Below are 27,289 nucleotides of genomic sequence, written 5' to 3' on the forward strand. Positions count from 1 at the left end.
TTGCTGCAGAAGCACAAAATTCATTCTATCAGCAACACTCCCACTTTAGTATTATTATATATTGTCTTTCTTTAGCTGTTCTGGTTTGTTGTGAAAGCAAGATGAGGCAAGGGAGGAGATGACAGAGGAGTAGTGGCTTTGCTCCGTCAGTGACAGTCCTTGCTATCAAGACAAAGGACAGCACTCTGCGTTCTGAGCAAGAAGCTCAAGGTTGAGACTTTGAGGCCCAGCGATAAAAGCTTTATTGGCTGCTCCTGATAGAACCCCAGCGTGTAAGTGCCCCGACGTCTCCCTTCTTATCATCGCTCTAGATAATATCAAATGAGCTCACACGCCGAAATGCGTAAGTCTTCTCAATTTATTGCGTGCGATGACAGCAAAGAGACGGAACAAGAGCTTTATGGAAGTAGAAACAATCCTGTGATTTTAAACGGCTATTAAAACAGCAACAGTGAGTTAATAATGGGGCGAACCTGACAAAATAAATACTACTGCCACTGACTTAATGCACAACGTCCTGCTAGGTCTCTACATTAAATGTGAAAGGATGAATGAGAGAGGAACAGGGGTCATATGTCTCTGCTAACATCAGGATTTTGGAAGCTGAATGACATGTAATATAAACTACACCAAGCCCTGATGATTATTAGGTTTCTGGAAGCTTCTTCCCCCTGAACAAAGACCATTACAAAATGCTTTTTCAATCAAGCCAAATTCTGGAACTGCTCAGAAAGGATGGAAAATACAGCGCGCTGACGGCAGCAAAGGAATTTGTGACAAATCCAGGGTTTATTATTTATATGTTCAGCTTCCGCAGCTGGAGCTTTAGCATCTGATTCTCCGTATCCAGAAAGGCGTCGCAACTCTGCAGGTGGTCCTCACATCCCTTCCCTGAGGCCTGCCTGTGCAAAGGGACATAAGTTCCTCATAATAATAGTAGAAAGGCTTGATCCGAAACAGGGTTCTTGTTTGTTCCTGGCGGTGCTGCATGGATAATTCAGAGCCTGAGACATTGACATCATCGTGTAAACACATTTAACAGCAAGAACAAGGAGTGTTTTGTGCGAGTGCGCAGAAGCGGAGTCCCCAAGACACACCGCAGGAACAGACCTGACGCTGTCCCCCGCGCAGTCGGAGCAATCACTCGACTTTGTGTCGATAGATGTCTTTTAAGGCTCTGAGCTCCTCTATTAGAGTCTTGTTTTGATTCTCCAGCACGGCCACGCGATTCTCCAGACATCTGACGTATTCCTTCTTCTTCCGTCGACACTCCCGGGCAGCTTCCCTGGAAGCAGCAATGACAAATCCTTAACATGTTGGCTCCTCTCCCAGACTCAACAGAGAACGCGCTACAACCGTAAATCAGAAAGAAGACATTAGATACCTTTAGGACAGGACTTAGCACAAAGGACTCGCCCAAAAGAGTTGGATATCATAAATTAAAGAAACGAGTATCACCATGTGGACAGACAAGGAAGGATGAAGTCAGGATTTGTTGACGTGAAGTTATTTACAACAAACACAACAAGCCCCACAGTCTTCTAGAGACAGGAAAAAAAAACATGTCAAAAGCAGAGTAATCAATTACCTCACCAGTAAATGAGAGTCATCCACAAACATGGAAACATGAGTCCTCTGTCATGTGAGCCAACTCACTCTAAACATACATTACAGAGCGGATAACACACAACCTGAGAATTAACAGATAAACAGCCTGGATGGAGGAGGATCATGTGGTGAACTGATGACAGGCTTTGACTTATTACTTATTATTACGTGGACTTATTGTCGTCCATTGTTATTTAGATGTTTGAGTCACTGCACACTGGAAAAGAGATTGCAAATGTGCTCCAAAAGTGAATACATCCAGTGGAGCGTGACTGATAGTGGACTATGTATTATATGATGTCTACCACCCCTCTACACATCACCATAGTCAGACAGAGAAGCTCGTTCAGCGACAGGCTGCTGTCTCTATCCTGCTCCATGGACTGGAGTCTAATTTTCCCACGAGATAAATAAAGTATCCTTCCTTCCTTCCTTCCATCCATCCATCCATCCATCCATCCATCCATCCCTGGTCGCAGATGTCCAACCTGGTGAATGGGAGCGGTCTTCTGTACCTGTTCTTCATTAAGCGGAGCTCCCTCTTCTGTAAGACTTCCTCCACAGGCTTCTGAGAGCTAGGATCCCCGACCCCTGCTGCCCCGTGGGGGAGGCTGGAGGTGGTGTTACGCAGCTGGCAGCTACTCATGTCAGCAGCAGAGCCTGCAGAGACACAAAACGTCACGTGAGACTGTTTACTAAATTGGATTTCCATTGAACTAATCTAAACTGACTCTTTACTCATGTAAAGAAAATGCCTTATACACTGGAGTGTGTATGCTGGAGCTGCACAACAAAAAAAATATATACATACAAAAATATATATACAAAAATACACACACACACACACACACACACACACACACACACACACACACACACACATAACATTTGTGTTTATGCTAACCTGACCAATCAAATATATTCATTTAAGCTCATGTTATTAGCATAGAATTTTGCAATTTAAGTTTTTTTTAATTCAATAATTTTACTTTTTTCATGGGATCCAATTTGTTTACGTCACAAATACAGAAGCATTTGTATTTCTTCATATTCTACTTGAGCCAATTGTTGCTTGCACTCCCTTGCCAGTTCATTAGGTACACAAGTGAAATTGAAAGCATTCTATTATAAATCTAAATCTTAGCTTGTTAAAGGTCATGATATTTGCCACCTGTTTCAAATACCTGAGAGAGCTGTTGATTCAACTGTGTTTTCATTTGGTAGCGCTGTTGATTTGTGTTCCACAAACACGTGTTTCTTTTATTCTGCCAAACCATTTCAGCCAGTGGGCTAGAGTAAATAACAGAATCATCTGTTTAATTCAATCCAGTTTAACAGCACCACAAACTCAGTCCTCCAAAATGGCCATCCAGTAGATTCACGTCTCTGACGCTGTTTCAACACAAACTGAACATCAGATGAGTCATGAGGGGAGATTTAGTGCAGGGCTGTTATACTGGCATGCATTTGTTTTCACTGGAAATGAACTGGGGAGGGAGTGTGTGTTGTAACTAGTTTTGATCATTTTAATTAGTGAACATTGTTTTATAACTGCTTTGAAACTTTTCCAAGCAACTGCTGCTTAAACTCGAATCTTTTACCACATGCTCATTCAGAGGAACGCAGGGCAAAACAACAAACATAAACAATGAGAGTACGAGTGACTGAACCCCACGTAGTTTGATATAAAACAATCGAATGTGTGTGAGTCAGTGCAAGAGAAAGCAGTTCACACGGAGAGAGGGAGTGCGTGCCCTTTTTATCTGCTTCTCCTTCTGTTCATTGTATGCTCAGTGCCAGTGCTGCACAACTCTCTGGGCCACATATCACGATACGCCGCAGATTAATTCTTGCGATATGTTGGTATTGCAAAAGGAGCCGCATGCGATCGCAGCGTGGCCACCGGCTGACGTCAACGCACATCTTATTCGCTGCCCTCGCATCTACGCGGCTCTGCTGGGGGGCCTGTTCCAGGAAAAGCAGTGACGTCAGCCACTGCTGCTATGTGCTCTGAGTGGGCAGAGAGGCATTTCACGGAGAAAGGGAGAGAGATAGAAGAGAGAGGCGGAATGAGAGGAGGAGTGGAGAGAGAGAGAGAGAGAGAGAGAGAGAGAGAGAGGGAACGAGAGAGACGTGCACAAGCGGAGCCTGTGAAAATGTTTCTGAGCAAACTAGGCTGAGCAGAAAATGAGAATAATATTTATCGCCCATTGCTACTTCCTTAAGAGGAGTCTGCTTGTGATGTTTGTGAAGTTATTAATATTTTAAAATTTGGGGGGGAAAAAAAGTCACAGAAATCCGTACATCCGAAAATCCAATGTCACAATAAGCACACTTTCTGCCACTCCGATGCTCAACTCACTGCAAATGTCAGTTCCCTTACTTATCACCTGAGTGATTCCTAAATTCATATTTCAACCTCAATGTAAAGAAAGTATGTTTAGACAGCAAAAGACCAAAAAAAGACATACCTGTTTCTGTCTCATCCCCAGTTACAGCCATCATGTATCTACTCCCAGGTTCTCCCAGAGAAACTGTCCCCTTCAGAGTCTTCACCCTCACTGAAACGTGACCACAGCCAGCAGCCAGGCAGTGTGTGCAATTTACAATTAGAGGCACTGACATCACCATGACATCACTGTGCCTCCTGATGTCAACAGTGTGCTTTGCTCTAACTCCCTGTCTCTCTCCCCCCTTCTATGAGTCAGGGGCTCTGCAGTTTGTCTCAAGAACGGAATTTCTCCTCTGCACGCAGACTGGAGCTTCTCCGTCAGCTCCCACGGCTTGTGGAAGACAGTCAGTCAATCGAGAGTTAGATTATTTGGGAGTTCGATAAACACGGAAATTCTTCAATAATTAATACGTCATTCTGCAGACGTAATACTTGCTAACATGGAGTGCCTTTTTCCTTCGGTTTTTCATTGTTATAAATCAAAACGTTGTATCTGGTTCTAGTCACTGTAAAAAAAGAGAAGACTTTTATACTGTTTTTCATACTGTTTAGACCGTTATGACCACAATACTAAGACCTGCAGAACAAAATCACTGGTATATGAAATGAAATCGCAAAATAACACTATTAAGAAAAGTTACTGATACAGCTTCCTAATTAAGTCAGTGTGTGTATTCATTTGTAGCTTCTGTTGCAGCAACAGCGACTGCTTCATTTCACACCAAAGCTGGAGAATCTGGCTCCCTCTGCAGGCGTTGCAGAGGAACAAACGCTCGATATGCTCGATGTAATTTCTCAACCACTCGAGGGGGCACTTGGTCAGCGCTCGAGGAAGTCTTGACTTAAGTGATAGCAGCAAAACCAATGTACCAATGCAATACTTGTGTTATGTCATGCATTGAGCAATAAATGTCTTAAAGAATCAAAAGTAAGTACTTACATTGAGTATGCAAGCGGCTCCTGTGAGCTTTCCAAATCTAACATCTCATACGAACTGTCAGTTAATATATTGATGAGAATGTGACGTCTAGTTAGTTACTCTAGCTGTCCAATGCACACAGTGGTATAAGTACAGTTGAATGTTAATAGTAAAGAAAGAAAAGTACTTTCAAGTACAAAACTTGATTAATTGTACCTGAGTGACAACAAATCCTTCAGAGTAAATATGCAGCTTTGTTAGTTTAGTGCAAAAGTCAGAAATACCGTGTATATTTTAATTTATCCTTTAACATTTTATTTATTTTTGTTTGTTTTGTTGTAGGGCATCTGTATATATCTATACTTCCTTGTGTTTATTAAACCTATTGGTTTTGTTTTACTACAGTACTAGTAGAGTCTAGTACTAGAGTCTTTCTTTTTTGAATCAATAGTTTTGTCAGCATCCCCTCCCTGATGAGCATATTTTAACCAAAAATACTAGACCATTATTCTTGTAACGTAAACGTTGTTTTACCTTGTATGTCCTTTTGAGAGAATTGATAAGTTTCCATGTTTTTTCAACGGTCTAACATATAAAGACAAGTGGAGTGATTAAAATCTCCTCCTCGCTTAAGGGAGATTATCACTAGAGATTCCCTGGAAATGAAATATTTTAGAATGTGGTGAGCTGCAAAGTAAACATGTGCTCAAATAATCACTGATGAATCCGGTGTGTCCTCTGACATTTACAGAGATGATGAGAGGAACCCTCCTCGCCGTTTCACCTGTTTAGTGGTGGGACTGATTATTAGGAGCTACCTGGCAGTGCTGGTGTGTAATTCTTCTGTGGGACATTCACAGCACCCCTGTTGTACTCAGGACCTCTGAGCGGAGGCTGTGGTGTTTGTGGTGTAGACATCGGTGGCCAGTTCTGTGTCCAGTCTGGCAGGAACTGGGGACAACCTTGAAACCAATTCAAACGGGTTGGTAAAAATGGAAATAATAACTGGTCAAAATAATTTGGTAAAAGATTGGTCTTTTTACACAACCCTGTGATTGTGTCAACAAGTACGCTTTACTGTCTGTCTCTGTTTGCCACATTACGTGTGTTTACGTAATGTGGGACTACTTCTCTGTTCTCTTTTATCATTGATTTGGTTATAGTCAACAACAACAGGAATGGCTTGGCTCTGAAAAGGCTTATCTTCTAATAGGTAAGTAATAAACTGCACCCAGAGAAACTACACAAACAGTAGGAGAAGGGGCAAACTCCACGTAAAGGACCAAGAGATTAAGAATCGTGATGTTTTTTTAAAAAAACCTTTTGCTGTGCCACTTAAAATGCACGTCTGGAAATAAAGCGTTACCTGCCGTTGGGGGCACACAGTAGCGTTGTGCGTAATTGTGCTTCTCCACATAGTTCTGTGAGCTGGTGCTTGACGAAGGTTGTGGTGTTTTCGCAGGCATGTCTTTAGATGGTAGATTCTGTGTCCCATTGGGCAGGAACATGAAGGAGCCTCCTTGAAAATACCCAACTGTGAAGGAAACTCGTGAAAATGTCAAGGAAATTTAAAGAGAATACGCTTAATACCCCCCCTTTTTTTATATACAGGCTCTTTAGGACTTTAGCTCCCATCACATATGAAAGATGTAGTTTAGTTTCTTTGACGAGGGATTATATAAGATACCCACTCACCCTAGTATCTATCTATCTATCTATCTATCTATCTATCTATCTATCTATCTATCTATGGGGTTTGCTTGTCTACCATTACCTTGATCAGGTAAGTTGGCTTCTCTGAAATGGGCGTGCCAGCCGCCATCTACTGTTGGTAACACACCGACTATGAATAATAACGACCTTGCCTCCAAGAATCTGAAGTATTAAACAGCGGTAATGGTTGGTAATACGTCAAGAAACATTAAGTTTTCAGTTTTTGCTTCAGGAGTTGGTGAAGATCACAACAGATTGGACGTTGCGCCTGTTGTTATTGGTGCTGAATGGCTGGAGAGAAGTTGCGATTGTGCGAGGCGCGCAGGTAAATGTGCCTTCTGACATGCTTACAGGACTGGTTGAAGGTGGTCGGCTGGTAAACGTGGGTAGGCATACAGGGCACAAATGCACGTGGCTGCATCTTCTCCTCTGTCTTCAACCTCGGCAGCATGACAGGCAACGGCAGGGCCTGCTGCCCGTCGTGCTGTTCAGCCTGGTCTTGTGATTTAGGCGGGGTCTCCATGTGTGGCCTGACGAGACAGTGGAGATTAGAGCCAACATTGGGCACGATCTGAAAGTTAAATGGGAGTTGCTTCATGGCTGAAACTAATTACAACATCGCCTCTTTAAACTGCTTTGCATATTAAATATAACGTGTTAGTTAACGAGTTTATCTTCCCAATACCAAAGCAGTCTGTCAGATGGACAAGTTTCCTCATAATAAATCATTGGTATTGTTTCACGCAGTAACAGTCGTGCAAGTGTCTGTAAAACTGGAATTACAAACTTTGACCTTAAATACCTGACACAACTAGCCGCCGTCATAAAAGTGTTAAACTATGCAAATGTGTAACAATCAGCAAAGGATGGTTACCTAGAAACTTACATGATAATGATAAGCTGGTAGCCAACTGAAATTTTAGCTAGCTATGTTTAAATAGCAAAATAGTAAATAACTTGTTAGCAAAATGCTATAGTGTGTTAGCACAGTACTCACATTAATTTGCACACCCGATAATCATGAAAATATAATAAACTAAAGTTATCAATAGACTGGTAATGTACTACAAATCGTGTTTTAGTGTCATATAAAATCCCCTTTTTCCCCATCGAACATTGCCAGTTCTTTTTGGCGATTCTGATTGGTTGAAATGTCTCTATGGTAACGATATCAGAAGGAAGCGTTTGTTGTTGTTTTTTTACTTTTTTTTATTTTTTTTTTAGTAGAATAGTAGAATAGAATAGTAGAATAGATTCACGACATAAGATATACAGAAAACCCAATTTTTATTGTTATTTATTTATTTAGTCATGTACTCCCTCGGACAACTATCTGCTCGAAAAATATGTAACACTTAGAACCACTTCACTGCCTCACTTAGCTGTAGATGTATACGAAGCTTTCACATATATAACAAAGTGAAAAAAAAAAAATAAAACCACAAAAGAGTAACGATTAAATAATGAATATAATTCACAGAAGGTTGAATGTTGTTGTGAGTGCCCTATGCTTTGCTGTGGACTGTTGGGGGAGCAGTACCGGCAAAAAAAGGACATCACTAGGATCAACAAACTGATCCGAAAGGCTGGACATGTGATCCTGTTGGGAGTTGGAGACGTTTGTCTGAGGGACAGGACAAACTGCTTTCCATCGTGGACAGTCCATCCCATCCACTACACCAAACATTAGAGGGGCAGCGGAGCTCTTTCTCAAGCAGACTGATCCAGCTGCACTTCCACAATGAACGCTGTAGTTTGACATTAAAGCTCAGGTAAAACTCTGACCCTAAAATGGTCCCTGGTCTAACAAGTCTATTTAAGTATTTGGTTGCATTTGTGACACTCCTACGAGTTTCCGTAGTTTTGGGCTATACCACCATTATATGGGTGTGCTTGGGACTTGGATAAGTTTGGATTTAGTCTTATTCGGGAAGACATCGACGTGACCTCTGCAAATGATGTAAAACCGAATTGCTATTAAAGAAAAATTACTGCCGTAAAGAGCAAAAGAATGTTTAAGTGTCATTTTTTTGCTTGTTCATACCGCACCCTACTGTAACGCCATGGTATACTCCAGGAGGTAGGGAGACCTGCTGTAAGTGAGACAAATCAAGCCCGTGACAGCGGAGAAACCTGAGTTTTATAATAAGTGATTACTGTATAGAGGTACGTACTATTCCAGAGCCCCCGCTTGTCTCGGGTAGTCTGTTTTGTTAAGCGGCAGTACCGTGTTGTGCCGAGCTGTCAATGTAAATGTGGGGAACTTGCTAAGAGGATGGCAATTTGCTAGCGGTAGCTGAGCTGTGTGGTGGGTAGCTCCGTGCTAGCCTATACCTCAGACCCGAGCGGACTTGAGCCGGAAGGAGTAGCATGCTAGCCGGGTGCTACTTAGCATTTTAGCTCCCCGTATCCTATTTTGGGATTGGCATTCCGCTAGCTAGCAACCTCAATTTAGCGGCATTCGTCGCGGCTGTGAGAGGGCTATCCGCGAAGTAACGACAAGGTTTCTGTGGTTAGCAAGGAGGGGAGATGATGATGATGTTGCAATGTCTTCTCCTGTGACGCGAAATCAACTGGTATGAATGACGAGAAATAACACGGGGCCTAGCTTCCTCTACTTTGGCACGTAATCTGTGATACTACTGGCCTGGAAGTTGGTGTTATTGTTTGTTTCCCGTGCCCTTTTTTTGTACATTGCACATGTGGTGTTACCAGCCTAATGGTGCGTTCACTGTTGACGAACGTTAGTATTAACTCCGTCAACTCAACCAGTGTTTATCTCGTTTGTTGCTACCATAGTAATGCGAGCAGATGTTTTGCAGCTGGCTAGTCATCGTTAGACTCATTCTCTTTGAAATACTACTGTATATTTACATTGTAGATAACACACACACACACACACATCCATATAACAACTTATGTACAATGACAATTGAAGTTCCTCTAATATGCATCAGTGTTTATTAATGCTATTTCTAATAGTTCAGAATGACATAAACTGAAAGTTACATAGATGAGGTTATTTGTCATCACGTCCCTGGCTTTGGGAAAAAATATATTTTACCTGTGTTTTACCTGTGCCTGTATTCATGTTCACCATTACTGATTTGCACAAGATGAACTGATCAATGGACTGGTGGAAACGTTACGCTCTTAATGGCACAACTGAGGAGAACTGGGCACTCAATTTGTTCCTGCTTTATTCCCTTCACTCAATCACTCACTCCTACATTCACTTGTTTCTTTCTTCTGTCAGGCTGAAAGAGAGAAACTGTACAATGTCCTTAAAGCCACGGGTGGTGGATTTTGACGAGACATGGAACAAGTTACTGACGACAATCAAGGCAGTTGTGATGCTCGACTATGTGGAGAGAGCCACGTGGAACGACAGGTTCTCGTATCCTATACCAACCCGCTTTGTGTTGAAATTTTAACAGCGTAATGCCGGTTTTGCTCAGTTTCAGAGCAGCGTTTATAGACATGAAGCTCCGCAGCATTTGTCTGTTTGCAGGTGTTTTATTCTAAGCACAAAGTGCATGGAATGTCGCAATTATTTAGTCATTTTATTAAGTGTTTTTTTTTTTTCTGTAGAGACACAATCCTTAATGAGTTAAATGTGAGAAAAGTATTTTATTAACTGTATACACATATGTACAGAGTAAAATTGTTTTCATCCTTATCTTGAAATTTGATACTAGTGACATATATGCCTTGTGCGTTGCATACCCAGAGCCTTTGGGTGAAAAATTATACACAGAGACCAAGGTATTCCTTGAGAATCATGTTCGGCAGTTGTACAAGGTAAGCACTCACAATTTTTAATTTTTTTTTAAAAAAGTAAAAAAGTTGTGTCTTTTTTTTATTTTTGCATAATCTACCTTTTTGTAATGCGTGTCATGCTTTTGTATTTTTAGAAAGTTCTGGACTCGGAGGAGAAGGTTTTAGTGATGTACCACAGATACTGGGATGAGTACAGCAAAGGAGCTGACTACATGGACTGCTTATACAGGTAAAGCTGCTTCTTTTTATGGCTTTCCTTTCCCTTTGGTATGCTGATGTAGCACTTGTCAGCAAGTCACTTGACCCTTTTCTACGCCTTTCAGTCAGTGAATGCAGAGCTTAATCCAGCTATGCTCAAAATTCGACCTTCTGACTACAGTCCCCATTTACATGCAACGGAGAAAATCGAATAACTGACAGGAACATGTCCTCCTCCTCCACACTAGGTGCCGATATGTGTCTTTTCAGCAGGTTAATACCACGTTAATATAGTCCGTTTTCCAGTTGACCTATTACGTCATTTAATAAACAAGTTGTTCATGCAGCAAACTGGCATTTCAAACAACAACCATAGGGATAAAAGTAAATTTTTCTCATACGTAATTTGCGTCCTACTTCCGGTGCAGATAAGATGTGCGCTATCCCTCAGACAGTTCTTCTACCGGCTCTGTTTACCTTCTTCTTCTGCGACTGGCGTTCTTGGATGTTTTTGTTCCGGGGTCACATGCTAGCACGGGGGTTGTCGAGAATACGCACACGCATTATCCGATTAAAATGTGTGGTTCAGCGTATACATGACAGAGAAAATTGAATTCCCGTTGTATTATCTGGGTGTCTTAATCGGATAATGAGAACTCTGATTTTAATCGGAGTAACGTGTTTACATGCACTTAAGTTCTCCTGTTATAGTCCGATTTTTTTCAAGTGCATGTAAACACACTGATCATTTCTCAAACAAAAGTCCTCAAGAGTGTAAATGCCCACATGTTGAGTTCCCCTTTCTTTCTTTTTTGTTTTTAATTGAGACATATTTTCAGTTTCTATTCTGTTTATGTGATAAGGCTTGGGTTGGTTGGGTCTGTTTGTCTCTTTGCAATGTAGTTCAAATGAAGGCTACCAGATACAGACTGTAAATACGGTCAGCTGTACTTAGATAGCTGTCGGCTGTCAGCGTCGTACATTTAAATGTAACTTTCGACAAAAGTTAGCTGGTGAAGGCGACTGTCGTTGCCATGTCAAATTTCTGCCTCAGTGTGTCGATGTCCTCAAAAGCAGAGCGTGCTGATTCCGGTCCCACACTTGCCACAATATCACAACCCTTCAGTTTTTGCACACTTGAAATATTACCTTGAAAAGCACAGTGTGAGATACCAATGGGCATTTAGCGTGTCCTGATTCACTCTAAATCAATATTCCCTTGGAGAGACTTTCACATCTATTTTTATGTGTTCTTCCCACCAGACTGCCTCAGCATACATATTCTTCGGAAATGTATGATGTCAGCATGAGTGAGAGAGAACGTAAGCTGTAGTGACATAATGGCGTTCAGCGCTTATTTTAGAAGAGAGTTGTTTATCTTTAATAGATCAAACTCAAATCATCGTTCGTCATCTGGAACTTCAATCACAATTCTGCTTTTAGGTTTCATGATGAGTGGTACTTATCCAGCCAGCTGTTGGCTGCTACACGAGCGTTCCCCTTAACAGTTCACGATGTTGCTTCATTTCTGTCAAAGTTCAAGCTTAAGAGAGAAATTGAACTGGGATGACCTCTGATAGAGGCAGACAACACAGAGTTGAAAACTCCATGATACACGTAATCAGCCAGTATAGATGAGCTTGATGTCAGTCTGTTTGGAAACTCCTGTTTCAAAAAAAAAAAATAGAAGCAGCCCTGCTGCTAAGCCGGCCCTCGTTACCTTTCACAATCCCTAGAGTTGTTGAAACACAACATTGCTGCATATCACCATTACATTATCTCATATGAATTGACTGCAGTACAAAATGAATCTTCCTCATGGTGATACTTGTTATGGTGTAGTGCAGGATCAAACTTATGTGGGGGAACTTTACTAAATCTGTTCTATTAATGTTTACAAGCTTTCACAATCACTTTGTCTACTGTCTGCTTATTTTCACTGGAAACTAATGCTTGTAGAGGGCTACTGACAGCAGTGAGACACGAGTCCTGTTCAGTCCTGGCTTTAAAATGTGTGTCTTTAATGATCAGATCAGAAGCATCCGGCTTTAAACGTGTTATTTTTCTCACCTTCTCCTTGAGCCACCACTTGAGGTCTGACTATGGTGCTTCATGCTCTACATGCAGAAAAAATGTGTGTGAAGCAGTGCGATGTTATATCAGGTCCTCTCTCTAGTGAATCTTTACCCGCTGCTGTTTCAGAGCCACAAACAAACAAGCACTACGCATTTTGGATCATGATGAGCTGTAAAGTCTCTAACTCACTTAAAGCTCACATGCTATTTATTTATCTCCGCTGTGAAGTTTTTGGAGACCCGTGCAAAGCGCAGATTACAACTCGTTGAAAGTGTTCATGCGCAGTTCTGCACTATACGATGAAAACAGTAAAATGTTTTAAAAGACTCCATCCACTAATGAACTTCTTTTGGATCATTCTAACAAGCACTTCTGTGCTTTCTCCTGGATCATGATGTCAGCTGAGTGCGTGGTCCATGAATTTGACTACCTTAGAAACGTGGTCACGAGACCCACACCTCTTGTGACCACATTCAGTACGTCCTTGGTGCCTCTTGTTCACACTTTACTACCAATGATACTAATACTTTAAGCTTGTTGTTTGTGATGGATTCAATCAGGATTCACCACCACGTTCTACAGAACTCCAAGCTCAGCCAGTTTGTGCTTTAAGCGCTCCAGTCAGCACCTGTGCTTCTGAACGCTATAGCAGAACATTTCTAACACAGCTCCGTGGAGAACATAGGTCCTCAGATAATTAGCCATTTATCACCTGCACATCAGATGAGCTCAGGTTGGAACTGGTGGCCACCAGGCAGCAGTATTGTGGAATTAGTGTTTTTTTTTTTTTTTAGACGTCCTTCAAATCCTGACTCCTCTCACCCCATTGTTCAGGTATCTCAACACACAGTTCATCAAGAAGAACAAACTAACGGAAGCAGACCTGCAGTACGGCTACGGGGGAGTGGACATGAATGAGCCACTCATGGAGATCGGAGAGGTACTGACTCACTTATAAACAATTCCCCGCCCATACGTATATTCGCCGTCCCTTGGGTGAGATTAGAAGCAGTAAGGGGAGTAAATGATGGAAATATTGTTCTGTATTTCCCTTTATGCTTCCCTTCTTCAATAGATTGAGCAAGAATCTGTCTACACTGTGGTAACATGCTTTTCTTTGTCGTCGCAGTTGGCACTAGATATGTGGAGGAAACTAATGATCGAGCCCCTTCAGGCTGTCCTGATCCGGATGTTGCTAAATGAAATCAAAAAGTAAGTTGGTCACACTCACAGAATTGTGAGTTATGGACTTTTTATACCTAGAGCCTCTGAGGATTATTTCTAGATTTCTGCAGTGGTGGACATAAGTTTTGAACCTGCTTTTGTCATATCCATCTTTTTTTTTTCTTTGATTGTCCTTACTGTAACGTGCGCTTTAACACTTTGAAAGTCAGGAATAGAAATATATTATGATCAGAAACATGAACAGCTCTATTTATATTTTGGAAAAGCTGTGAAGTCTCCGGTCACATATATACACTCAGAAGTTTGGACACACGTTTTGTTAAATTGAATGAGAAGGTGTGTCCACGCTTATCATTATCGAGGAAATACTCGCCTTTACTCCACGTGGCTCCTAATTTATCAGCATGATCTGATCAGTAATTAACCACATGCCAGTGCCTTTTTTTGTTTGACAGAATTCCACACAGCTTACTCAGTGATTTCATTTACAGGAAGTCATTTATAATAGCGTTTGTGAGTTGTTGTTTTTTTTACGATCGAAGGGCAAACAACGAACATAAATAGACTGATGACAGTAATGTTTTGAATCACAGGTTGTACTGCATGAATAAGGACAAATACACTAACAATTACACTTGTTGTCCAGTAACTTAGTAACCACAGTATCTTTCGTAAGTATGACCCCATAAACAAAATATCACGTCTTGGCATCAACCCTTTTCTCAAAGGACTGTTTTTCACTTTCTCCCTTGTTTGGACACGTGATCCGTGTGTGAATAATGAATCTGTGTCCAGCATGCCTGCCAAACAATGTCCTAAATGTGGCTCCATCATGTCCCACAGTGATCGTTGCGGCGAGAACCCCAACCAGAAGGTAATCCATGGGGTCATCAACTCCTTTGTTCATGTTGAACAGTACAAGAAGAAGTTTCCACTAAAGGTGAGGACACAAAGTTTTATTTTGTTGTTGAGAAGGAGTCATCTTAATGTAAACAGTGAGAGCAAAACCCAAAGACATGAATAATGCACGGAATGTAGACTGCCATTCGTGTGTATAAATAAATACTGAACTCCGTGTCATCTTCTCTTCATGTGTTGCAGTTTTATCAGGAAATCTTTGAAGGGCCATTTCTGATAAAAACAGGAGAGTATTACAAACAGGAAGCCTCCAATCTACTTCAGGAATCCAACTGCTCACAGTATATGGAGAAGGTAGGAACGATGGAGAGATAGTGAAAGTATGTCAGTGTTTAAGTTTCACTTTGACTGTACAAGTTGCTGCAGCTCTGTCATTTGTTTGTTGTCGTTTCTGAGTTACGTATTTAAGATTTAAGACCCCGATTGTACTGCGTCTTAGTGTGTGTGCACGCATACACTGATCAGCCATAACATTATGACCACTAACAACCGGAGTTAATAACATTGACACAAAATTGACTTGTGACAATTCACTGCTCTGCTGGGAAACTTTTGGACCTGACCTTCATTTATGTGGAAGTAACTTGGACATGTAGCACCCACCTAGACCAGACCAGACACCCCCACCCCATAGCAATGACACTCCTTGATGGCAGCAGCCATCCCCAGCAGGATGCAGCCTGACATACACACATACATGCATATACAAAAAAAAAGATCCCAGACTGATCAAGTATCTGTGGGATGATAGACAAAGGCCCCTCCCCTCAACCCACAGACCCGAAGGCCCCCATTAACAACATTCTGTTACCAGACACCACAGGGCACCCTGAGGAGGCCCATTCTCTGATGAGTCACAACTGTTTTGGAGGCACAAGGGAGACCTACACGATAATAGGAAAGTGGTCATAATGTTATGTCTCATCTGTGTATGTGAGTCGGGCCCCCAAAAGCCCGTACATACACACATGTGGGACCTCTGTGTTTGTGTTTGTGAAGTGTCAGGTCATGTCAATCTGCTGACATAAGAGTTTTAATCTGCGTATTAGCTCTACCCTTAACCCGCTAATGCTTATATTATAGACCCCTGGGCAACTAGAGCTGCCATGACCTCTTTCGCTCTTTCTCTTGCTCACTCTCTCTCCCTCTCTCTCTCTGTATCTCCCTCTCTCTCTCTCTCTCTCAGCTGCCGTGTCCCTCTCTTTCTCTCACTCTTTCTTTCACCCTGACAGTAATCAGATTAATCTGATAGATTTATCCCTCCAGCCGGCAAACAGGATCATCATTAAAGCTTTACCAGGCATTAGGACAGTGTGCCTTGCCTCCCCGTTTGATCTGTCACTGCGCTGTTGTGTTCGTATGAAAACTGACATGTGATATGACGGCGAACAAACAGCAACAGACTATAGTGTTTTACACTGGGCTCCTGTCTGGACAAGTTTAGCTACAATCGCATATCTGACCCAGATCACGGCCACATGGAGGCAGCCTTCTTTATTCTTATGTTGTGTGTTTGACAAGTCTGTGTTTCATGTACAGTCTCTTTAAAAGTCTCAATAGTATTTTCTTCTTTCTAGTTAATCTGTTCGGTGCAGCACAGAGGACTTTTGAAATCTCTGTGTCTCAAATGAGGTTAAAACGTGTTTGTTTTACCGTGTATTATGTGTTTAGTTTGGATGCATCTGTAAAACGACCTGATTTGATTGTTCCGTCTTTGACGTGAACGATACTGAATCATCTCCTTGCATCTTTGCCATCGTCCAGGTTTTGGGGCGGTTGAAAGACGAAGAGGTTCGGTGTCGGAAGTACCTGCACCCCAGCTCCTATGCCAAAGTCATCCACGAATGCCAGCAGAGGATGGTGGCAGATCACTTGCAGTTCCTGCACGGGGAGTGCCAGAGCATTATTCGGCAGGAGAAGAGAGACGGTCAGCCCGCCGTATTAATTATTTGCGTTGCGTTAATAATATTATATTTGCATCATGAACGTGAGATCAATCTTTGTCTCGTTGTGTTATTTTCTTCAGACATGGCCAACATGTACACCTTGCTGCGGGCCGTGTCCAACGGGTTGCCTCACATGATCCAGGAGCTGCAGGTCCACATCCACAACGAGGGCATCCGAGGCACCAGTAACCTCTCTCAGGAAAATGTTAGTATCATCTGATTGCACATATTGGGGTTTTCAAGGTGCCCTACTTCTTGGAAAACAGCTTTGGAAGGGTCGTTCCCTCTGTTGTTCTGCTTTTATTACAGGAGGATGCACTGCTAAATGTTTTTCAGGAACAATTATTATATATGTCCCAATCAATTTGTTGTTTTTATTTATTTATTTTTTGTGCCTGATTATTTAATATTGAGTATTTGCCGAGTCCAGGTTAGATTTTTTTTTAGTTGTTTCTTCGCATGTTTTATGCGTATGTGAAATTTGCTCATGCTTCTTCATATTGGATTACATTATATTATAGCCTTCAGACTCTGTTTAACGTTGGCCTGTATGCTTGACAGTTAAATAGCTCTGCAACACGAAAATACCTGCCTGCAACCTATTCCTTACAGTTTCATTTTATTTCAACAATCGAGCTTTAGTCATTGTGCAAAATAAATAACATTAAATAAACTAAAAGAATATTGGCTGTCATCATAAAAGAACACTTAGACCTGGATGGTTTTAAAAGAATAACTTCATTCATCTTCATGAATAGCTATGGTGTATATCTTAAGTCCTACATTCTGCTTGAACTAGCATTATAAACTTCAGAACAGAAATCTCCTCTCAGTCCTGTAAAGTGCTTACAGACCACAGACATGTTTGGTTTTGGTTGAACAGAAAAATAATAATAATTAGGAAAGTTTGGGCTTGTCTCAAAGTGGCTCTTTGTGCTCTATCTGATGTGATGGTTTCAAAAACGCCTTCATCAGCATCATCGTGGTTATACTCTTGTGTCTCTTGTCTTTATTACTTCGGCTTTAATCGAAAATGTCTGCGACTAATAAACGTTTATGTCTCTCCTCTGCCTCCCTTTAGATGCCAACCCTGTTTGTGGAGTCAGTTCTGGAGGTTCACAGTAAATTTGTTCAGCTCATTAACACAGTTCTAAATGGAGATCAGCACTTTATGAGTGCACTTGATAAGGTAATAAACTACGGACTCTTGATAGCTAGTGTTTTATTGAACACCCCGTCATAACAGTCATTAGATAAAAAAAGAAAGAATCCTTTATTCCTCACGTACATTGTGTCTATTTGTTGACTGATTGTGTTTATTTGATGTTTCTCGCTCAGGCTTTGACGTCTGTGGTGAACTTCAGGGAGCCCAAGTCCATCTGCAAAGCCCCCGAACTCGTGAGTACACACACACACACACACACACACACACACACACACACAGCGTTTAATAGACGGCGCCTTGACCGGGTCATGTCCCTCCTGGTGTCTCTGTCCAGCTGGCGAAATACTGTGACAATCTGCTGAAAAAGTCTGCAAAGGGAATGACGGAGAATGAGGTGGAGGACAAGCTGACCAGCTTCATCACAGTGTTCAAGTACATAGACGACAAGGACATCTTTCAAAAGGTAACGAGGAGCCGCCTCTCGCTAAACAAAAGCCTAAAATGTTTCTTGTTCTGTTCATTTTATTGCCGTGCTTGGAAGATGTTGGTTGCTTTTAAACTTTTTGAGTGTTTGACTCATTGTGTGTCTATGTCGTCCTAATATGTTCATTGCTTTCTGTCCTCTGCAGTTTTATGCCAGAATGCTAGCAAAGAGGTTAATACATGGTTTATCATTGTCAATGGACTCAGAAGAAGCCATGATCAACAAACTAAAGGTAAATCCACAGCTGGGAATTATGAACTCATGAGATGTGTGACCGTACGGCTGCTAAGATTCTTTTCTTACCGGTCTGGTGTCTGAAAGAATGTCAGTAAAATCCAAACCTGCAGAGAGTCTTCAACCAATCACATGCCTCTTCCCCCAAAATTTCCCTTTCCATTCTGTCAAAATAGAAAGAAAAACTTGTTCCTGGGACTTTCCAGAGCCATTTAACGCCATGCTTTTTTACCACAACATTAACATGGTGGCAACTGTGTAGTTGCCAGGTTGTGTGTGCTTGAGTGAAACTTCAACAGCTAGTCTCTTACTCTGACACATCCAGAAACATTAAAGGAAGGCAACAGTAGAGTAGCTTCTTCAGTTCTAAGGCACTGGTGAGGAGTTGAGGTTAAAAAGAAACATCTGTGTGTGAAGACCCCAAACTGATTAGAGAGATTAAGTAGGGACCTCCTACCTACTATGTGTTTTCTACATTAAACTCGACTTAGTGCTAATTATAAATATACATTATTATTGTCATTTTGCATTCAGTATTAAGCTATTCAAATAATACACAGGTCCAAATATTTTTTTTATTTCAAACATGTGCAACAGTAGAGTGACCATGGGGGAAAATTGTGAGGAGAAATAAAAAACACATATATAAAAAACGTCTAATCAACTTGAAGACCTAAGGTGTAGACCATCAGAAACTTGCTTGGCTGGTGTTAACCACCAGATACTCACCTGTTGTTTGGGGGGCTGCTGTGTGTCCCTGTCCTCTTTCACTATGAATAGTTCTCTAATCTCCTGTTATCAGTCAGAGGCTCCGGTTCCAAGGTGTGGATGGGGGGAAACTTCTTGGGGACAGAAGTTAAGACTGTAAATTGATGGCAGATTATATCTGCTCTGACAGTGTGGATGGCCTCTCTCGCATGCTTTGTGAATGTAGTGCTTAATAGGCTACTTTACACGCTTAAATATGAAGTTTAATGTAAGAATGACACCAAACTAAAGTCTCAAACAAGTCTCACGACTACCTGCTGAAATGTAGGCATTGAAATTATAAATATAAAGTAATGAGACATGCTCAGTGTGCAGTGTGGATAAGCAGCGCCCCAGACCACCTCAAAGTGCTTAAAACTAATTAACTTTTGCAGAGAGAAGCCTCTTTTTGATGGTACACATGACATGCGCAGGACTCGGGCAATTATAGCTCAGTTGGGCTTCAGCTGACTGAGTAAACAAGCATTTAGCAAGCTGTCGAAAAAGTTAAACTCACCATGAACGCCCAAACCAATCACTACCGAGTAACTGAACCCCCCGTTACGAGGACATGTTCACAAAATCGTCATCACCTCTCTCTCATTAATACTCTGTGTCCTCCTCATTGAACCTGCAGCAAGCTTGTGGCTATGAGTTCACCAGCAAACTCCACCGAATGTACACAGACATGAGCGTGAGTGCCGACCTCAACAACAAATTCAACAATTTCATCAAGACGCAGGAGACGGTGGTGGACCTGGGAATCAGCTTCCAGATCTATGTATTACAGGTCTGTTTGAACTACTTGTACGTTTTCTCACAGCTGCGGAGACACACGTGATGAATTTTGAAAGTTTTGGTCTTGACATGTGGTTTTACAGATGAGAACTTTACGAGCATCAGTACATATTTGTGTTTCTTGACGGCGACAGTGGATTCACACCTGGTGTTAGAATCAGAATCAGAATCACTTTGTTGATTCCAGGGGGAAGTTACTTTTCGTCACAGCGGCAGTGATTAGTGGTTCAGTTCTGCCAACCACAGCTTGTATCGTAGTAACCTGTGGCCTTGTGGTTTATGCTTTCTCTTTGCAGGCTGGAGCATGGCCGCTCACGCACGTCCCCTCCTCCACATTCGCCATCCCTCAAGAACTAGAGAAGAGCGTGCAGATGGTGAGCAGCACCGACGGGCTGTGAGAGAGTGACTCCGATCAAATATTGTATATTGTGGAATAACCTCTGGTTCTCACCTTCCTTTACAGTTTGAGTTGTTCTATAATCAACACTTCAGTGGGAGGAAGTTGACCTGGCTGCACTATCTCTGCACAGGTAACGAAATCTGAATGTATCACTACAACAAAACATACTCTGGGTCTATATTATGTTAAGTGCTGTAGTCTATACAAAAATGTCTGGCTCTGACTAAATGTCAATGCACTGAGTACACTCTGCCTTGTAGCCTCTGTAGGAATTATTAACAAATATAATAACTGTGACTAATAGCCACCTGGTACATGCACATTCACCAAATGACTCCTTCAGGAAACCGGAAGAGCTGATCCTATTTGTGTGTTTCAGTGTTGAGATGAGATAAAGATGTAAAACGAGAAAAGCCCTACTTCTTGTCCTTACAATGGTTCAGCCTATCAGAGATCTCTTTCACAAACTTGTCCCGGAGCAGTTTCCACATGCTGAACTAGCGCCAGCGTTGCAGGACGTGCCAGAAAAACTAGAGCCAGAGAAGCTCGGCGTGACACAGCCCTAAACACAAACTTAGCAGAGCATCATAACAGAGGAAATCCTGGTATCACATAGTTCTGTACCCGAAAGCCGGATTTATGGTCCTGCATATGACAAACACACAAAAACTCACCCTCCTACACTTCACCTACTGAGGCGTCTTTTCATGTTTATGGATTACAATAATTTCAGTAATGGTAACATTTGTGCAACATTTATTAGGTCCAACTCTAACGTGAGCCGCTTCAAATGTAAGTGTTTGTAGTACAAACTCAGTACACCTTATGAGCTGCATGTTGAGTTGTTTGTCAAGCTGTGACATGCAAACTAGAAGTTAACACTTTTAGATCATATTTTACAAATTCAACAACAGTAAACCAATGATTCCTTTGATGTGATGTTAGTTTGGAGCAGCAAATGTTAAATCATAATCAGTTTCTATTGGGTTGAGAAAGTCCCAAATCTTGTGGAAAGTATTTAAAGGGGGTAAGTTAAGGTACATTGTTTGATAAACAACAAATTTCTTTACCATAAAAGATGCATCAAAGGTACAAATAGTGTTTTGTTTTTCACAGCTAGATACACGACCACGAGAAGCAAATTATCTCTCAAGTGACATTTAATTCCCTCTTGCCACACAGGTGAGGTGAAGATGAACTACCTGTCTAAGCCCTACGTTGCCATGGTGACAACCTACCAGATGGCGGTGCTGCTGGCCTTCAACAACAGCCAGACGGTGACCTACAAGGAGCTGCAGGATGGCACCCAGATGAACGAGAAGGAGCTACAGAAGACCATAAAGTCCCTGCTGGACGTCAAGATGCTCAACCACGACTCTGAAAAGGTCTCACCTTTCATTACAAATATGATGACGGATGGTGTAATATGAAAAACACGCAGGTTGTTCGAATACAGAATGTCTTCTCCCTGTGCTCACAGGAGGACATCGAAACCGAGTCAACGTTTTCACTAAATATGAGTTTCACCAGTAAAAGGACAAAATTCAAGATCACAACATCAATGCAGAAAGACACACCACAGGTGAGACAAATGATGTTCCTTTCTCATGGACTCCTGGTATGCGCTGTGCACGTCATGTTTTGTGATCCTTAAAAACCACGTGTTCTGCCCCGTCTGGTGTTCAGGAAATGGAGCAGACGAGGAGCGCCGTAGACGAGGACCGCAAAATGTATTTACAAGCTGCTATAGTGAGAATCATGAAGGCCCGCAAGGTGCTCCGACACAATGCCCTCATCCAGGAGGTGAGTGTTGACTGACTCAGCTGAACAGCTTATGAGTCAACTCGTTGTTAGGTGAAAAGGCTTTTGCATGCATGCTATTAAAAGAGCAAGCTTTCTATTTACATAGATGTCAAAGCTATGTCTTTTGCCTAACAAATATTGAGTCGAACTAGAAGAAAAGCACTAGTAACCATGCTGAAAATGAGAAAATGAGACTGTTCAACCTCACATGTCTGAAGATACATCCAGATCACGGTATGTCGAGGACGAAACAAAAACAAGCGCAGCCGGTGGTGCCCACCCACACATATTTTCTAAAATACAAACTCACCATCCAGCTATTTAAAATTGAAGGGACTTGTCGTTGCGTCCTCATCTTATCTGATGCTAATCACTAGCATTGTAGCCCTTCTTTCCAGCGTTTAAAGCGGTTTGTATCTGTACATACATGGACCTATAAAGCTAAACAGTATAGCTTTAAATTAACTTCAGATCTAGTCACAGTCTGTAAACAATGACAAAATACAGTAAACATCTTTCCTAATCAGGTCTGAATAAATCTGAAATTTGAAAGGATTTCTTTATTATGAGAAAATTGGATAGAGGTTATGGTTAAAGTCTCATTTTCATCAGCATGCGCAGCAGCAGCGTGAAAGTAAACATGATGCTTGAGCACATGCCACGCCTATAGACTGATGGAACTTCCCTAGAGCATTTCCTGTAGTTACTTGCTTTACTTGTCCAGAAAAGGACAGCATTTGTCATTTCAGTTGTTGTTCATTATTTCTGATTTCTTTCTTTCTGTGCTCAGGTCATCAATCAGTCCAAAGCCAGGTTCAACCCCAGTATCAGCATGATCAAGAAGTGCATCGAGGTGCTCATCGACAAGCAGTACATCGAGCGAAGCCAGACCTCGGCAGACGAGTACAGCTATGTCGCGTAGGCAGACGAGCCGGCCCGCACAAACACTCAGCCGTGACTGACCGGCAGACCCGGGTTTAAAGCGTGAATCAAACCACATAACAGACTCATTCATCATTAGGTTTTGGACTGTCGCTCTCTGCTGAGTTCCCGAGCGGTGACTTAAAAGCAGGACTGGTGCCTCCATCTTTGAAAAAAAGAATAAAAAAAGTCATCGCGTCACGTCACACAGGTTGGTGGCTGTCACCACCAGCTCATAAGACCCTCCTCCCGACCCCCATCCCCCCCCCCCCACCCACTTTCTGATTTTAAGCTGTTTACAACATCACCAGTGCCACGCACATGTGCGTCAAACGACAAAGAGAAAATGCCTATAGCCGTTTGAGAGGGAAGAGCTAATGAACATACTAGTCGACAAGAAAAAAAAAATAAAGGAAAAAAAGAAAACTGGGGAAAGGATTCGTTGTGACATCAATGACACATTGGTGGCTACACATGTAAACAAAAAAAAACATGCTTTCTTTCTCACGTTTGCAGTTGTTGTGTGATTATTTTCTTTCTTTGTTAAATGTACTGAAGTTAGGAAAATTATTGTAATAAAACTGGTATACTGACTATTGTATCTACTTTGAAATGTAAAAAAAAAAAAAAAAGAGGTGACAAACATGATCCTGCTGCTTGTCAAATAAATAAATAAAAACACTGAAGGGTTTTATGTAAATAATTGTCAAGTGTATCCGAGTTTGTTCCAGTAGTGAAAGTCATTATTCTTACCTTTCAACACTGTTGATGTGAAGCCAAGAAATATTTAACAGCATTGCATGAGAACCTAAAATCAAGCAAAGGCATGAATCAAAGAGTTGCATTTTCGAGCAGATGTTATAATGTCAGATTAATGAAACATGTTGCTACATCCCTGAGAAGAAGTGGGGATTACGACAGCCAGTATAGGGGTTATGGGAACATGGAGGATCAACAAAAGACGTTTTCTCAGACGTCTGACTTGTACAAACAGGGAGTCGCGCATGCGTTGCTGATAATTACGGACAACTCTAATTAAAATGTCCCTGAAAGCCATGAAAGTCAAAGAATGTGAAGCTGAATCAGCTAAATGGGGATTTGCATGTAGTTTATTTTGTTGATTACACCTTAGGTTAGTGTACTGTGGTGTCTGAGGGCTACGGTGGTAATGACGCATCAAGAGTCAAAGGAGGTTGCCTCTCATACCGGTACATTTTTTAATAACATCTACGTCATTGACCTCGCTCAAATATTCTCCAAAGCAGGGCCCCCTTATACTATAACTCAAACATACAGCCCACGGGACAAAGCCAGAGGCTCTAATCTGGCCTGCAGCATGAACCTGAAAAGTGAGAAAATGACAGACTCACTTTTCAGATTCATGAAGACTGCAATTGTCCGCTTTTTGAGAAAAAGAAGTGGCCAGATCACAACACTGAGGCTCAAATTGCACTTATTTTCCTTAAGAAGTTAATTTTGTTTGTTAATTCTAATGAATGACCACTTTACTTGTTCTTCCTTAAACTAAATCAAATGGAAGACGTCCGGAGTTGACATTACTTATAGGTTATTATACTGTTCTGTTATTAGTCCGGCTCACTTGGAAATCAAATCAAACTAAAATGTGTTTAACACCTCTGCTTTAAACCCCCAGGAGTTTGTAGATTCTATCAACAAACTAATTTTCTGTTACATAATCTGATTAACGCTTGACACAGACTTGCAATGCTCTTTATAATATTAAAAAACACATTGTAATTGATGATCTCAGTAGCAAAGAAGAAAACTCTATCCATGTCCACTTTTTTCCCAAAATAAAAAAATAACGCCCCTTTTCTTTTAGGTTAATTTTAACACAAATACGGTCATTAAAATCTGTTTTTAATCAAATTAAATCTTCCACCACTTTACTTCTTTATCAACATTTATCAGGATGGAAGAGGAGCGCTTTTAACGGACCGCGACGCTCTGTTCTACATGATATTAATCTAAGCAGTGTAGCTACATGGCCGGATTATGACAAATGTACGTGAGCTGATTATTAACGTATTTATTTTATACTGTTTCAATGCAAACCTGATATTACCTCAAACAACCGAGTGTTAGGCCGTACTGTCCTGAGTACTAATCCCCTTTATGTGGGCGGAATGCACGCAGGACCTCGTGGCGCAACGGTAGCGCGTCTGACTCCAGATCAGAAGGTTGCGTGTTCAAATCACGTCGGGGTCAAAACTTTTCAGCTGCTTGAATTCAATAATTATCCATTTGGGATATTATACATATTCTTCTACAGATAATCCACATCATGCTATAGGTTAAATCAGTTGCATTGTTTATCCTTGCAGATGACAGCATTCTCTTTGTCTCATGTCGCGTTGGTCATTGCTTACATTTTGTCACGCACATTCTTACAAATTCACCCTCTTTATTCCATTTTCTCGTTTTCCAGTAGAAAAGAAAATGTTTTCATATTGATCTGAGTGGAAGAGAGTACTTAAATTGTATTTATTTCATTCATAATAATTTAATTGTATTTTTCCATCTGAGAAGAGACGAATAAAACTTAATTTTTACCTTTTATTCATTTAATAAGCCATAAAATATATATATTTTTTTCGGAATGAGAAATCTCTAAGTACTTTTTTTCCTCTTAGGATTAGAATAAAATTATGTTTTCCTAACGTCAAACTCTCATCTCATCATCTTATCTACCGCTTATCAGACCGCGGACAGCTGGAGCCTATCCCAGCTGTCATATAGAGGCGAGAGGCGGGGGTACACCCTGGACAGGTCGCCAGTCTATCCAAGGCTAACACATAGAGACGAACATCCATTCGCATTCACACTCACACCTAGGGTCAATTAAGAGACACCAACGAGCATGTCGTTGGAGGTGGGAGGAAACCGAAGTACCTGGAGGAAACCCACGCGGACATAGGGAGAACATGCCGCTGTGCCGCCCGTCTCCACAATGTCTCTTTTTTTTTTAAAATTTATTTGTTGAATTCCCGAATAGAGGTCGTGCCGTGACGTCATCACCACTACATGGGGCCACGCCCCCCTGAGTGGCAAAAACACAGTGAAATGTATCAGTAAATACAGCGAGACGGGGAAAAGTGTGAAAAAAAAGTCACAGCTTTACACATAACACAATTACTACAACTACCATACTCACTGGCCACTTTATTAGGTACACCTGTTGGCGAGAGGAGTCTTCCGGAACCGCTTCCGGTGCGGGCTGCTCTCTCAGGCCACCTCCACTGTCAGGACAGGAAGTCACGAGACATTTAGCTGTAGTTTAACTTGAACGCCAAAGCGTGAACTACATCGCGGTAAGTGGCTGCTTTTCATTTTCCAGAAAACGCATGAATGTGTGGTTTCTTGCCTGTGTTTGATATATCTGATGAACAATATTAATGATTCAAATAACAACATGTTACAACTGTGGTTTAGGTTATTTGCCATTTTAAAGCTAGCTAACGCTAACGGTGGCTAGAGTTAAAACACTTTAACTCCTGTGGAAGGATTAAGTTTGTTCGGTGCAACTGTTCTATATCCGGTGGATTAAACATTGTGTAAATAGTGTAGTAAGCGATAAACCGTCCATGCAATAGCTAATGCATTGCAATGAAACTTTTTAGAGCTATGTGGTTCTCACGGGATAGCCAAAGTATCAACATACAATTATGTAAGGCTACATGATAAATTGCTGTAATTTAGATTAGCAACCGTATATTAAGTAGTTAAAAATAGCTCAACCGTAATCAGTTGTAGTAAAATGCAGCATGTACCAATGTAGCAGTAACAAACCAGCAGGTATTAGTAAAATACTGATAAGGGCAATGTTACTGCACAATAATTTTACTTTTGTATATTTGGCTGATAACTTGCAAATGAAGTGCTTTACTTAAGGATGTTGTTTTACCCACTTTAACTTCAATA

The 27,289-nt window shown here is 41.4% G+C and overlaps 2 protein-coding genes and 1 non-coding gene across 7 annotated transcripts; 2 read left to right on the top strand and 1 right to left on the bottom strand.

Annotated features, from left to right (window-relative positions):
* Positions 1-340: 340 nt before the first annotated feature.
* Positions 341-7,818, bottom strand: LOC125024405 (cAMP-responsive element modulator-like). Of its 4 annotated transcripts, none has more exons than XM_047612138.1 (7): positions 7,690-7,818; positions 7,044-7,222; positions 6,346-6,513; positions 5,798-5,941; positions 2,124-2,268; positions 1,111-1,285; positions 341-902 (listed from the first exon to the last, which is right to left on the bottom strand). In XM_047612138.1, the coding sequence occupies exons 1-6, from the start codon at positions 7,800-7,802 to the stop codon at positions 1,141-1,143; spliced, it is 894 nt and encodes a 297-aa protein (XP_047468094.1). In that variant the 5' UTR covers positions 7,803-7,818; the 3' UTR covers positions 341-902; positions 1,111-1,140. The 4 variants fall into 4 exon arrangements, 3 of the variants coding, with proteins under 3 accessions (XP_047468094.1, XP_047468093.1, XP_047468096.1); XR_007114749.1 differs by lacking the exon at positions 341-902 and adding an exon at positions 1,385-1,541 and having other exon boundaries at positions 1,137-1,285; XM_047612137.1 differs by having other exon boundaries at positions 341-1,285.
* Positions 7,819-8,748: 930 nt separating this feature from the next.
* cul2 (cullin 2) lies at positions 8,749-24,047 on the top strand. Of its 2 annotated transcripts, none has more exons than XM_047568607.1 (21): positions 8,749-8,858; positions 9,949-10,089; positions 10,391-10,493; positions 10,607-10,701; positions 13,581-13,686; positions 13,876-13,958; positions 14,775-14,871; positions 15,033-15,143; positions 16,614-16,776; positions 16,876-17,000; positions 17,877-17,984; positions 18,134-18,193; positions 18,295-18,423; positions 18,590-18,676; positions 20,063-20,215; positions 20,520-20,597; positions 20,687-20,753; positions 21,806-22,008; positions 22,104-22,205; positions 22,310-22,426; positions 23,217-24,047. In XM_047568607.1, the coding sequence occupies exons 2-21, from the start codon at positions 9,971-9,973 to the stop codon at positions 23,346-23,348; spliced, it is 2,238 nt and encodes a 745-aa protein (XP_047424563.1). In that variant the 5' UTR covers positions 8,749-8,858; positions 9,949-9,970; the 3' UTR covers positions 23,349-24,047. The 2 variants fall into 2 exon arrangements, with proteins under 2 accessions (XP_047424563.1, XP_047424562.1); XM_047568606.1 differs by lacking the exon at positions 8,749-8,858 and adding an exon at positions 9,042-9,268.
* A 1,457-nt stretch (positions 24,048-25,504) lies between these two features.
* Positions 25,505-25,576, top strand: trnaw-cca. Its single transcript has one exon. It is a non-coding gene; the product is annotated as a tRNA-Trp (tRNA).
* Positions 25,577-27,289: the final 1,713 nt, after the last annotated feature.

This window comes from Mugil cephalus, chromosome 18 (assembly GCF_022458985.1).
Source record: "Mugil cephalus isolate CIBA_MC_2020 chromosome 18, CIBA_Mcephalus_1.1, whole genome shotgun sequence".
NCBI lineage: Eukaryota > Metazoa > Chordata > Actinopteri > Mugiliformes > Mugilidae > Mugil > Mugil cephalus.